The following is a 12,528-nucleotide window of genomic DNA, read 5'->3' as shown; positions in this document are numbered from 1 at the left end:
AAGGTTCAAATTTCGGCCCTGTCGATTTTCTTCCAGAAAGAATTGGCTTCAGTTCCTGAAGTCCAGACTTTTGTAAAAGGAGTACTACATATACAGCCCCCGGTTGTGCCCCCAGTGGCACCGTGGGATCTTAATGTAGTCTTGGATTTTCTCAAATCCCATTGGTTTGAGCCGCTCAAATCGGTGGAGTTGAAGTATCTTACATGGAAAGTAACCATGCTACTGGCCCTGGCTTCAGCCAGGAGAGTATCAGAATTGGCGGCTTTATCATATAAGAGCCCATATCTGATTTTCCATACGGACAGGGCAGAACTGCGGACGCGTCCTCATTTTCTGCCTAAGGTGGTGTCAGCGTTTCACCTGAACCAGCCTATTGTGGTGCCTGCGGCTACTAACGATTTGGAGGATTCCAAGTTGTTGGACGTGGTCCGGGCATTGAAAATATATATTTCAAGAACGGCGGGAGTCAGAAAGTCTGACTCACTGTTTATATTGTATGCACCCAACAAGATGGGTGCTCCTGCTTCTAAGCAGACGATTGCTCGTTGGATTTGTAGCACAATTCAACTTGCACATTCTGTGGCAGGCTTGCCACAACCTAAATCTGTCAAGGCCCATTCCACAAGGAAAGTGGGCTCATCCTGGGCGGCTGCCCGGGGGGTCTCGGCATTACAACTCTGCCGAGCTGCTACTTGGTCAGGGGCAAACACGTTTGCAAAATTCTACAAATTTGATACCCTGGCTGAGGAGGACCTTGAGTTCTCTCATTCGGTGCTGCAGAGTCATCCGCACTCTCCCGCCCGTTTGGGAGCTTTGGTATAATCCCCATGGTCCTGACGGAGTCCCCAGCATCCACTTAGGACGTTAGAGAAAATAAGAATTTACTTACCGATAATTCTATTTCTCGTAGTCCGTAGTGGATGCTGGGCGCCCATCCCAAGTGCGGATTGTCTGCAATACTTGTACATAGTTATTGTTACAAACAAATTCGGGTTGTTATTGTTGTGAGCCGTCTGTTCAGAGGCTCCTACGTTTGTCATACTGTTAACTGGGTTCAGATCACAAGTTATACGGTGTGATTGGTGTGGCTGGTATGAGTCTTACCCGGGATTCAATATCCTTCCTTATTGTGTACGCTCGTCCGGGCACAGTATCCTAACTGAGGCTTGGAGGAGGGTCATAGGGGGAGGAGCCAGTACACACCACCTAATCCTAAAGCTTTATTTTTGTGCCCTGTCTCCTGCGGAGCCGCTATTCCCCATGGTCCTGACGGAGTCCCCAGCATCCACTACGGACTACGAGAAATAGAATTATCGGTAAGTAAATTCTTATTTTTTTTTTTGCATTCAAAGTGCATTTCAGATAAACCTCCTCTAAATGATGTATAGATGCATTATTTATTTATTACAAGTTATTTATGTAGCGCACACATATTCCGCAGTGCTTTACAGAGAATATTTTGCCCATTCACATCAGTCCCTGTCCCAGTGGAGCTTACAACCTAGATTCCCTATCACATGTACACATAGACACATTCGCTAGGGTTCATTTTGTTGGAAGCCAATTAACCTTCCAGTATATTTTTGGATTGTGGGAGGAAACCGGAGTACCCGGAGGAAACCCACGAAAGTACAGGGAGAGTATACAAACTCCACACAGTTAGGGCTATGGTGGGAATCGAACCCATTACCTCCGTTCTGTGAGGCAGTAATGCTAACCATTACACCATCCGTACTGCCGTTCAGTAATACGTGACTCTAAAGGAAGAAGTTGGCTATACAAGTATCACAGCATTTAGATCAACTTTACACTGCAAATTGGATGGTTTAGACATGTTTAGTTGCACATAATTATGTGTGTTTGTGTGTATACACAAAATAAAGGGATCATTCAAATGTTGTATCGGACTTATGGAATAGTCAGCATCATAGGGGCTAATTCCAAGTTGATCGCAGCAGGAAATTTTTTAGCAATTGGGCAAAACCATGTGCACTGCAGGGGAGGCAGATATAACATGTGCAGAAAGAGTTAGATTTGGGTGGGTTATTTTATTTCTGTGCAGGGTAAATACTGGCTGCTTTATTTTTACACTGCAAATTAGATTGCAGATTGAACACACCACACCCAAATCTAACTCTCTCTGCACGTGTTAAATCTGCCTCCCCTGCAGTGCACATAGGGGGTCATTCCGAGTTGTTCGCTCGCAAGCTGCTTTTAGCAGCTTTGCACACGCTAAGCCGCCGCCTACTGGGAGTGAATCTTAGCTTATCAAAATTGCGAACGAAAGATTAGCAGAATTGCGAACAGACACTTCTTAGCAGTTTCTGAGTAGCTCCAGACTTACTCGGCATCTGCGATCAGTTCAGTCAGTGTCGTTCCTGGTTTGACGTCACAAACACACCCAGCGTTCGCCCAGACACTCCTCCGTTTCTCCAGCCACTCCCGCGTTTTTCCCAGAAACGGTAGCGTTTTTTCGCACACACCCATAAAACGGCCAGTTTCCGCCCAGAAACACCCACTTCCTGTCAATCACATTACGATCACCAGAACGAAGAAAAAACCTTGTAATGCCGTGAGTAAAATACCTAACTGCATAGCAAATTTACTTGGCGCAGTCGCACTGCGGACATTGCGCATGCGCATTAGCGACTAATCGCTCCGTTGCGAGAAAAAAATAACGAGCGAACAACTCGGAATGACCCCCATGGTTTTGCCCAACTGCTAAAAAATTTCCTGCTGCGATCAACTTGGAATCACCCCCATAGTTCCCACCATCTCACTGCTCACCCACACTTCTTGAGCTTCTATATCTGCTCATTTATGGATACCTTTATCCAGGCTGCATGTGTAAAATGATCTTCTGCTTGCTACCGATGTAGTATACCTCCAGTGTTACTTTTATATGATACATCCACAGCATACTGGTACAGGTTGAGTATCCCTTATGCAAAATGCTTGGTACCAGAATAGTTTTGGCTTCCGGATTCTTTAATATTTGCATATACATAATGATATATCTTGGTGATAAGTCTAAACACCTAATTCATGTATGTTTCATATACACTTTATACATGTTGGGCAGGATATAATGGCGTCTGAGATCGCCGGAGATGCCGGACGATCTTTGACGTTTTTTCAAAGGCTCAATCCCTTACAGGGTGTGGTTTTGCCTTGTAAGCGATTGACCTTTTAAACAAATGTCTGGGATCGGCCGGCATCCCACACCTCTGGCGATCTCAGACGCCTTTACATTCCACCGATAACCTGAATTTTATACCCTGTTTTTTAATAATTTAGTGCATGAAACAAAGTTTTTGTACATAGAACCATCAGAAAGCAAAGGTGTCACTATCAGTTGGCGTTCAAAAATGTTTGTATTTCGGATAAGGGAAACGCAACCTGTATTACATTGGTGCTAGACACAGCACTCGTATTCTACTCAGGGCAAGAGACCGTATCCAGCTGGCCTACATTGCCTAACACTACTAGTTGTGAGTTACCGTTAGGTATTAAATTCCTATTTTTTCCCCCACACATTATGATAACACCATATACTGTAATACTGCGTTGTTCTGACACTTCACAGAAGGGTGGGCTGCAGGCGGGAGTGTAGGCGCACTCATAAGGACCCCTATATCTGGCATCTCTTAATACACACCGTTAGACACCCTTTTACAACCTGCTCTGCAATGGAAGTGTATATATAGCATGGGTAGCGCAATATGTATAAAACGCAGTGTCACTTTCCTGTCTGCCTCTGTTAATTACAGGGCTTTGTATGGTGATTGGTCTTGTTGATGAAAATAAGCACAATTCTTCCTGCACTTTACAGGTGGAGACTTAGGCAATTGGTACACACTTTTTATAAATTGTTTCCCATTTTTTTTTTTAAATCTATTTAAAATTGGATGTAATCATTAGGTTGACATTTATAATGTCAACATCCATAATGTTGGCACCATAATGTCAACAGGTATGATGTTAACATTGTGAAAATGGGGACTGGAATGTCAACGTGAAATGCTGACGTCAGAATGTCGGCATTAGGGTGAGGCTGTGGTTAGAAGTTATTAGGGGCAGATGTATTAACCTGAAGGTGGCATAAGGCAGTGATAAATGCAAGGTGATACACACACCAGCCAATCAGCTCCTAACTGTTAATTTACATATTGGAGCTGATTGGCTGGTGTGTTATCACCTTGCACTTATCGCTGGTTTATCACTTCCTTATGCCATCTCCAGGTTAATACATCTGCCCCTCTGTGAGGCTGTGTGTGTGTGTGTGTGTGTGTGTGTGTGTGTGGGGGGGGGGGGGGGGGGGGGGGGGGTGGTCAGGGTTAGAGATAGGGATTAGGGTTAGGCTGTAGGAAGAAGTTAGGCTGCGGAGCAGGGTATTAGGGTTAGAAGCAGTGATTAGAGTTAGGCTGTGGGGAGAGGTTAGTTAGGCTGCGGAGGGGGGATTAGGGTAAAAAACAGGGATTAGGGTTAGACTGCAGAACGGGGGATTAGGGTTAGAATCAGGGATTAGAGTTAGGCTGTGGGAAGAGGTTAGTTAGGCTGCGGAGGGGGGATTAGGGTTAGAAGCAGGGATTAGGGTTAGGCTGCAGAGGGGGGATTAGGGTTAGAAGCCGGGATTAGGGTTAGGCTGCAGAGCGGGGGATTAGGGTTAGAATCAGGGATTAGAGTTAGGCTGTGGGAAGAGGTTAGTTAGGCTGCGGAGGGGGTATTAGGGTTAGAAGCAGGGATTAGGGTTAGGCTGCAGAGGGGGGATTAGGGTTAGGCTGCAGAGCGGGGGATTAGGGTTAGAATCAGGGATTAGAGTTAGGCTGTGGGAAGAGGTTAGCTAGGCTGCGGAGGGGGGATTAGGGTTAGAAGCAGGGATTATGGTTAGGCTGCGGAGTGGGGGATTAGGGTTAGAAGCAGGGATTAGGGTTAGGCTGCAGAGCGGGGGATTAGGGTTAGAAGCAGGGATTAAAGTTAGGCTGCAGAGTGTGGGATTAGGGTTAGAAGCAGGGATTAGGGTTAGGCTGCAGAGCGGGGGATTAGGGTTAGGCTGTGGGTTTAGTTAGTTAGGCTGCATGTGGCTGGGGAGGACATGTAAGACACCGTTGCAGCTGTCAGGATCCGGTAAATCACACCTGGGCCACCATTCTAAAGGGGGGTACTCACGGAGCGATAATCTAAGCAATCTGACAAGATCGCTCCGCGTGTACCCCATACAGCTCAGCACACATCTCTCCCACATCTGCTGGTGAGTACCGGCCTTTACATGTTAACATTTCATCACTGTCTGCATGATGAATATCGTCATGGTCAATGATGACATTATGATCATTCCACACCAATTACAAATTATGGGTATTTTTAGTGCCTGTCAAGCCACATACAAACTTCCATATCACTGTTCCTTTACAAGAATACGTGGTAAACAGTACAAATCAGGGAAAGCAGAAGTGAAGCGAGACACTGTCTATCATACTTATGACGTGTATACATAGTTGTCCTCTTGGAGTTTTGCCCACATATCAACACTAATTTTATTCTTTATTCTTTTTGTCCTATATTTATCTTTCATGTTTTCCATTCCAGGGAAGATTGAAGCATCGGAGATCATGAATTCGCTAAAGACTTTGGGCATAAACATTTCACCAGACCATGCTAACAAAATCCTCAAAAGGTCAGAAAACTGTCATCAAATGTGGATTTCCAGTTACTTTCCATCCAAATGCTTTAGGACCTAATTCAGGATGGATCGCAGTGTGCGATCCAACCGCAAAAACTGAGAAAAAGATGCGGGCTCCCCCCGCAGAAAATTGCGATCGCCTCTGCCTGTCAATCAGGATGGTGTGCGATACGGAGGCGACCAGACAGGGGGGCAGTGCGGTGCGAACCGGGGCGTGAACGCGGCGGCTGCATGACGTCACACGCAGCTGCAGCGATCGGGAACATGGTGGCGGGCCTCCTGCAGGCGCATCTAAGCTGCGGCGGCAGGAGGCATCCTCAATTTCTGCTAACAAGCACTACGTCCACCTCTCCTCTCTTACTAGACCTTCACTGGCTCCCCTTCCCTTTCAGAATCCATTTCAAGCTTCTCACACTCGCTTACAAAGCCCTCACCCACTCCTCTCTCATCTACATCTCTGACCTTATCTCCCTTTACACTCCCACACGTCCTCTTCGCTCTGCTAATGCACACCGACTCTCCTGCCTACGGATTACTTCCTCCCACTCCTACCTCCAAGATTTTTCACGTGCTGCACCACTTCTCTGGAATTCCCTACCTCTCCCCCTCAGACTCTCCACCTCTACAAAACTTCAAACGGGCTCTCAAGACCCACTTCTTCACCAAACCCAGTCAAATCTCATCCTAACCCTCTGTTCTACGCTCTCTATGTAACCCATCTGTGTCACCCCTGTCTGTCTACCCCTCCCCTTTAGAATGTAAGCTCTCACGAGCAGGGCCCTCTTCCCTCATGTGCTTACCCTTTTCTTACTTTAATAATCTTCAGCTGCACCAAATCCAGCAGTCTTCTGCCACCTGATACTTATTCCAGTGTCATCTGCTGATGTAGCTATGTTTATTTGTCCTATATTGTCGTCAACTGTAAGTTGCTTTTTTCCTGTTTGATTATTTGTTTATGTACTCTGTAATTGGGCGCTGCGGAACCCTTGTGGCGCCATATAAATAAAGGATAATAATAAAAGGTAACTACACAAATACAGTAACCATAGGCAAACGCAGGGGGGGGGTTCTGGTTGCACAGAAACCCCCATCCTCTTGGCAAGTGGCTAAAATTATGACAATAGCAATGGTATATAATACGATTACTAGAATTGCTGCCACATCATGCAGTTTAAGGGACAGAGCAGAGCTGCTGCACATGTTTGTGTATTTATTTCTTATGGTATGCTTAACCTTTTCCTGACCACTTATCTTATTTATATGATTTAAATATGTTCGGTACAGCCTATACTATAGACAATCTTTAGTTTTAAATATTAATACGGTATTTAACACAGTATCCAGTATATATAAAAAGACCATTGTTTACATTAATGTCCATGGTTGTTACTGGGTTTTTCTGCCACTCCCCCAGACACCTGCTCTTGTTCCGCAGAGTGGGAGATTGTGGATTGCATTTGGAAACCCCCCTCTAGAAATCCTGCATTTGCCACTGGTAACCAGTAATACTAGTACCCCTTTCAAACCAAATTCCCGGCTCTGACCCAGAATCTGGAACATGCTTTCAGTCCAGGTCAGACCTGGGACAGACCCCTTTCAGACCGTGGTAACTGGACCTAGGTTATCTTTTAGGACCCTTTCACACCAAGCTGTGACCCGGGTTAGCCCGGCAATAACCCGGGTCAAAGCTGTGCCTAACCCTAACCTTCCCATGTGTTTACTGTAAGCATAACCCCCTTCTGCCTAAACCTAAATACCCTCCACCCCCGCGCGCGCGGCAGGATGGCAGCGTATCCCGCTATCAGGACGTTCGGAATGTCGGTATTTTGACGCCGGCATCCCATTTGGCGTCTGTATATTGACACTGAGATTGTGTCCTCAATCGGGATCCTGGCGTCGGTATATCGATCGCCAGGAAGCTAACTGCTTCCCTCACAAACCTGCCATTGTTACATATGCTGTTACAACTTATACTGCGGTGTCCCCAGTCTTTAGCATTGAAGGCTGCAGCTCCTTCTCTTCCAGTTCCTGTACAGAATCTGAGGATCAGGAAAAAGGCTGTAAAAGTACAGATGTGTCCACTTACATCTAGCCTCCCTGTACGCTAAAGAGCCCTTCTAGCCACGCCATGCCGTGGCGTGACTTGGTAGTGCCGAGCTTCTTTTCATGCAACTTATTCCATTAAAATGAATCTAATTAGCAAAACGATGCCAATAGGACACACAAACTTTTGCTGAATAAAACTATTTGTATGTAGAGACAGTCGCGGTCGAACACAGAATATAGGCATGCCACATATCATTTCCATCAGCAGAGTCTGCTTGTGTGCCTATTCACATAGTGATGTGACTAGGATGCAAAACATATGCCCTACACTAACGGAGTTGCTCAGAACCTGTCGGCTCACTCGCACCAGGCATCAACCGCTGCGTGGCGTATTGAGGCAAGATGTCTCTTTATCAACATTATTTACAACTTTCAAAATTGTTCTATTTTGGTTCATTTAAAAAATGATGATAATAATTATTATTATTTCATTTAACAATACTTATTTCCCTGTCCTGACCACTTGTTTTCATAGGGGGTCATTCCGAGTTGTTCGCTCGCAAGCTGCTTTTAGCAGCTTTGCACACGCTAAGCCGCCGCCTACTGGGAGTGAATCTTAGCTTATCAAAATTGCGAACGAAAGATTAGCAGAATTGCGAATAGACACTTCTTAGCAGTTTCTGAGTAGCTCCAGACTTACTCGGCATCTGCGATCAGTTCAGTCAGTTTCGTTCCTGGTTTGACGTCACAAACACACCCAGCGTTCGCCCAGACACTCCTCCGTTTCTCCAGCCACTCCCGCGTTTTTCCCAGAAATGGTAGCGTTTTTTCGCACACACCCATAAAACGGCCAGTTTCCGCCCAGAAACACCCACTTCCTGTCAATCACATTACGATCACCAGAACGAAGAAAACCTCGTAATGCCGTGAGTAAAATACCTAACTGCATAGCAAATATACGTGGCGCAGTCGCACTGCGGACATTGCGCATGCGCATTAGCGACTAATCGCTCCGTTGCGAGAAAAAAATACAGAGCGAACAACTCGGAATGACCCCCATAGTTCTTTACAGGTTGACACATTTATAAGTATTTGGTAACCGCTATCATTTATATAGCAAACTGTATTGTGATGTTGGACCCTCTCCTTAATTATATATTTTTCATCTTTTCTGTACAGATAGTGGTCAGTCCCTTACTGATGTAACATAACTCATGAAAGTGAGGGGACATTGGGGGTTATTCAGAGACAGAGGCAGATCTTGCTTCCCGCAGCACGATCTGTGCCCATCTCCTCACGTGCTGGAGGCCGCCAAGCAAAGGGCAAGGCTGCCCAGCATGTGTGTGGTGCCGCCTCACGATGATTGCGGATGCATCGATTAGAGGTTTGACCCCTGTCTGCGCAGCCTGGCTGCACTGGCAGGAGGTCAGGTGCCATTTTTTTCAGAACGTCTGCGTGTAATGTCACGCAGTCACCCCGAAATTGCTGACAACAACCCCCCTCCTCCCCGTTTTGCCCACCACGCCCGTGAAACTCCACGCCGCGAACTCCCACCTCTCTCAATTGCATTGCGGCCGCATCCTGGAGGGATGCGGCCGCAAGGAGAATACCAGATGAATGCGGCCTCTGTGAAAGACTCTCTGATTCACCCCCTCTTTGATGCTTCATGTAATTAATATGACAAATTAATGCATTTGGATTCCACCAAAACCACTTTTTAAATATGCACAAATATTATTAAAAGTCTATACAATGTACTTAACTCTGAAAGCTTGAATAAGGATTTATCTAAAATTAGGGAATAAATAAGTTCGGTTTACTAGGAGTTTAAACATTCAGTTTGTAAATAAAACAAGTTTTCTCTATCGTCCTAAGTGGATGCTGGGGTTCCTGAAAGGACCATGGGAATAGCGGCTCCGCAGGAGACAGGGCACAAAAGTAAAGCTTTTACAGGTCAGGTGGTGTGTACTGGCTCCTCCCCCTATGACCCTCCTCCAGACTCCAGTTAGATTTTTGTGCCCGGCCGAGAAGGGTGCAATTCTAGGTGGCTCTCATAAAGAGCTGCTTAGAGAGTTTAGCTTAGGTTTTTTATTTTACAGTGATTCCTGCTGGCAACAGGATCACTGCAACGAGGGACAGAGGGGAGAAGAAGTGAACTCACCTGCGTGCAGGATGGATTGGCTTCTTGGCTACTGGACATGAAGCTCCAGAGGGACGATCACAGGTACAGCCTGGATGGTCACCGGAGCCACGCCGCCGGCCCCCTCACAGATGCTGAAGCAAGAAGAGGTCCAGAATCGGCGGCTGAAGACTCCTGCAGTCTTCTTAAGGTAGCGCACAGCACTGCAGCTGTGCGCCATTTTCCTCTCAGCACACTTCACACGGCAGTCACTGAGGGTGCAGGGCGCTGGGAGGGGGGCGCCCTGGGAGGCAAATGAAAACCTTTAAAAAGGCTAAAAATACCTCACATATAGCCCCAGAGGCTATATGGAGATATTTACCCCTGCCTAAATGTACTAAATAGCGGGAGACGAGCCCGCCGAAAAAGGGGCGGGGCCTATCTCCTCAGCACACGGCGCCATTTTCTGTCACAGCTCCGCTGGTCAGGAAGGCTCCCAGGTCTCTCCCCTGCACTGCACTACAGAAACAGGGTATAACAGAGAGGGGGGGCAAAATAAATGGCAATATATTAATATAAAAGCAGCTATAAGGGAGCACTTAATCATAAGGCTATCCCTGTCATATATAGCGCTTTTTGGTGTGTGCTGGCAGACTCTCCCTCTGTCTCCCCAAAGGGCTAGTGGGTCCTGTCTTCGTATAGAGCATTCCCTGTGTGTCTGCTGTGTGTCGGTACGTGTGTGTCGACATGTATGAGGACGTTATTGGTGTGGAGGCGGAGCAATTGCCAAATATGAGGATGTCACCTCCTAGGGGGTCGACACCAGAATGGATGCCTTTATTTGTGGAATTACGGGATAGCGTCAACTCGCTTAAGCAGTCGTTTGCCGACATGAGGCGGCCGGACACTCAATTAGTGCCTGTCCAGGCGCCTCAAACACCGTCAGGGGCTGTAAAACGCCCCTTGCCTCAGTCGGTCGACACAGACCCAGACACAGGCACTGATTCCGGTGGTGAAGGTGACGAATCAACCGTATTTTCCAGTAGGGCCACACGTTATATGATTTTGGCAATAAAGGAGATGTTACATTTAGCTGATACTACAGGTACCACTAAACAGGGTATTATGTGGGGTGTGAAAAAACTACCAGTAGTTTTTACCGAATCAGAAGAATTAAATGACGTGTGTGATGAAGCGTGGGGTGCCCCGATAAAAAAACTGCTAATTTCAAAGAAGTTATTGGCTTTATACCCTTTCCCGCCAGAGGTTAGGGAGCGCTGGGAAACACCTCCTAGGGTGGACAAAGCGCTAACACGCTTATCAAAACAAGTGGCGTTACCCTCTCCTGAGACGGCCGCACTTAAAGATCCATCAGATAGGAGGATGGAAAATATCCAAAAAGGTATATACACACATGCAGGTGTTATACTACGACCAGCTATTGCGACTGCCTGGATGTGCAGTGCTGGGGTAGTTTGGTCAGAGTCCCTGATCGAAAATATTGATACCCTGGACGGGGACAATATTTTACTGTCGTTAGAACAAATAAAGGATGCATTTCTTTATATGCGTGATGCACAGAGAGATATCTGCACACTGGCATCACGGGTAAGTGCTATGTCCATTTCGGCCAGAAGAGCTTTATGGACACGACAGTGGACAGGCGATGCGTAGAGGAGTTATTTGGGGTCGGTCTATTGGATTTGGTGGCCACGGCTACGGCCGGGAAATCCACCTTTCTACCTCAAGTCACTCCCCAACAGAAAAAGGCACCGACCTTTCAACCGCAGCCCTTTCGTTCCTTTAAAAATAAGAGAGCAAAGGACTATTCATATCTGCCACGAGGCAGAGGACGAGGGAAGAGACAGCAACAGGCAGCTCCTTCCCAGGAACAGAAGCCCTCCCCGGCTTCTACAAAAGCCTCAGCATGACGCTGGGGCTTCGCAAGCGGACTTGGGGGCGGTAGGCGGTCGTCTCAAGAATTACAGCGCGCAGTGGGCTCACTCGCAGGTAAATCCCTGGATCCTGCAGATAATATCTCAGGGGTACAGGTTGAAATTAGAGACAGAGCCACCTCGCCGTTTCCTGAAGTCTGCTTTACCAACGTCCCCCTCAGAAAGGGAGACGGTTTTGGAAGCCATTCACAAGCTGTATTCTCAGCAGGTGATAGTCAAGGTACCTCTTCTACAACAAGGGAAGGGGTATTATTCCACTCTTTTTGTGGTACCGAAGCCGGATGGCTCGGTAAGGCCTATTCTAAATCTGAAGTCCTTGAACCTGTACATAAAGAAGTTCAAGTTCAAGATGGAGTCACTCAGAGCAGTGATAGCGAACCTGGAAGAAGGGGACTTTATGGTATCCTTGGACATCAAGGATGCGTATCTCCACGTTCCAATTACCCCTCACACCAGGGGTACCTCAGGTTCGTTGTACAAAACTGTCACTATCAGTTTCGGACGCTGCCGTTTGGTTTGTCCACGGCACCTCGGGTCTTTACAAAGGTAATGGCCGAGATAATATTTCTTCTTCGAAGAAAAGGCGTATTAATTATCCCATACTTGGACGATCTCCTAATAAGGGCAAGGTCCAGAGAACAGCTAGAGATGGGTTTAGCACTATCTCAAGAGGTGCTAAAGCAGCACGGATGGATTCTGAATATTCCAAAATCCCAATTAATGCC

The 12,528-nt window shown here is 46.7% G+C and overlaps 1 protein-coding gene across 3 annotated transcripts in view; it reads left to right on the top strand.

The window, feature by feature from the left end:
• SLC25A24 (solute carrier family 25 member 24) overlaps window positions 1–12,528 on the top strand; it is a 123,798-nt gene that overhangs the window by 85,919 nt on the left and 25,351 nt on the right. For all 3 annotated transcript variants that reach the window (XM_063940116.1, XM_063940117.1, XM_063940115.1), the window contains exon 4: window positions 5,590–5,677. In XM_063940116.1, the coding sequence (XP_063796186.1) occupies window positions 5,590–5,677 (88 nt within the window). The remainder of the gene's footprint in view (window positions 1–5,589; window positions 5,678–12,528) is intronic.

This window comes from Pseudophryne corroboree, chromosome 9 (assembly GCF_028390025.1).
Source record: "Pseudophryne corroboree isolate aPseCor3 chromosome 9, aPseCor3.hap2, whole genome shotgun sequence".
NCBI lineage: Eukaryota > Metazoa > Chordata > Amphibia > Anura > Myobatrachidae > Pseudophryne > Pseudophryne corroboree.
This window is presented reverse-complemented; position numbering and strand designations above follow the sequence as displayed.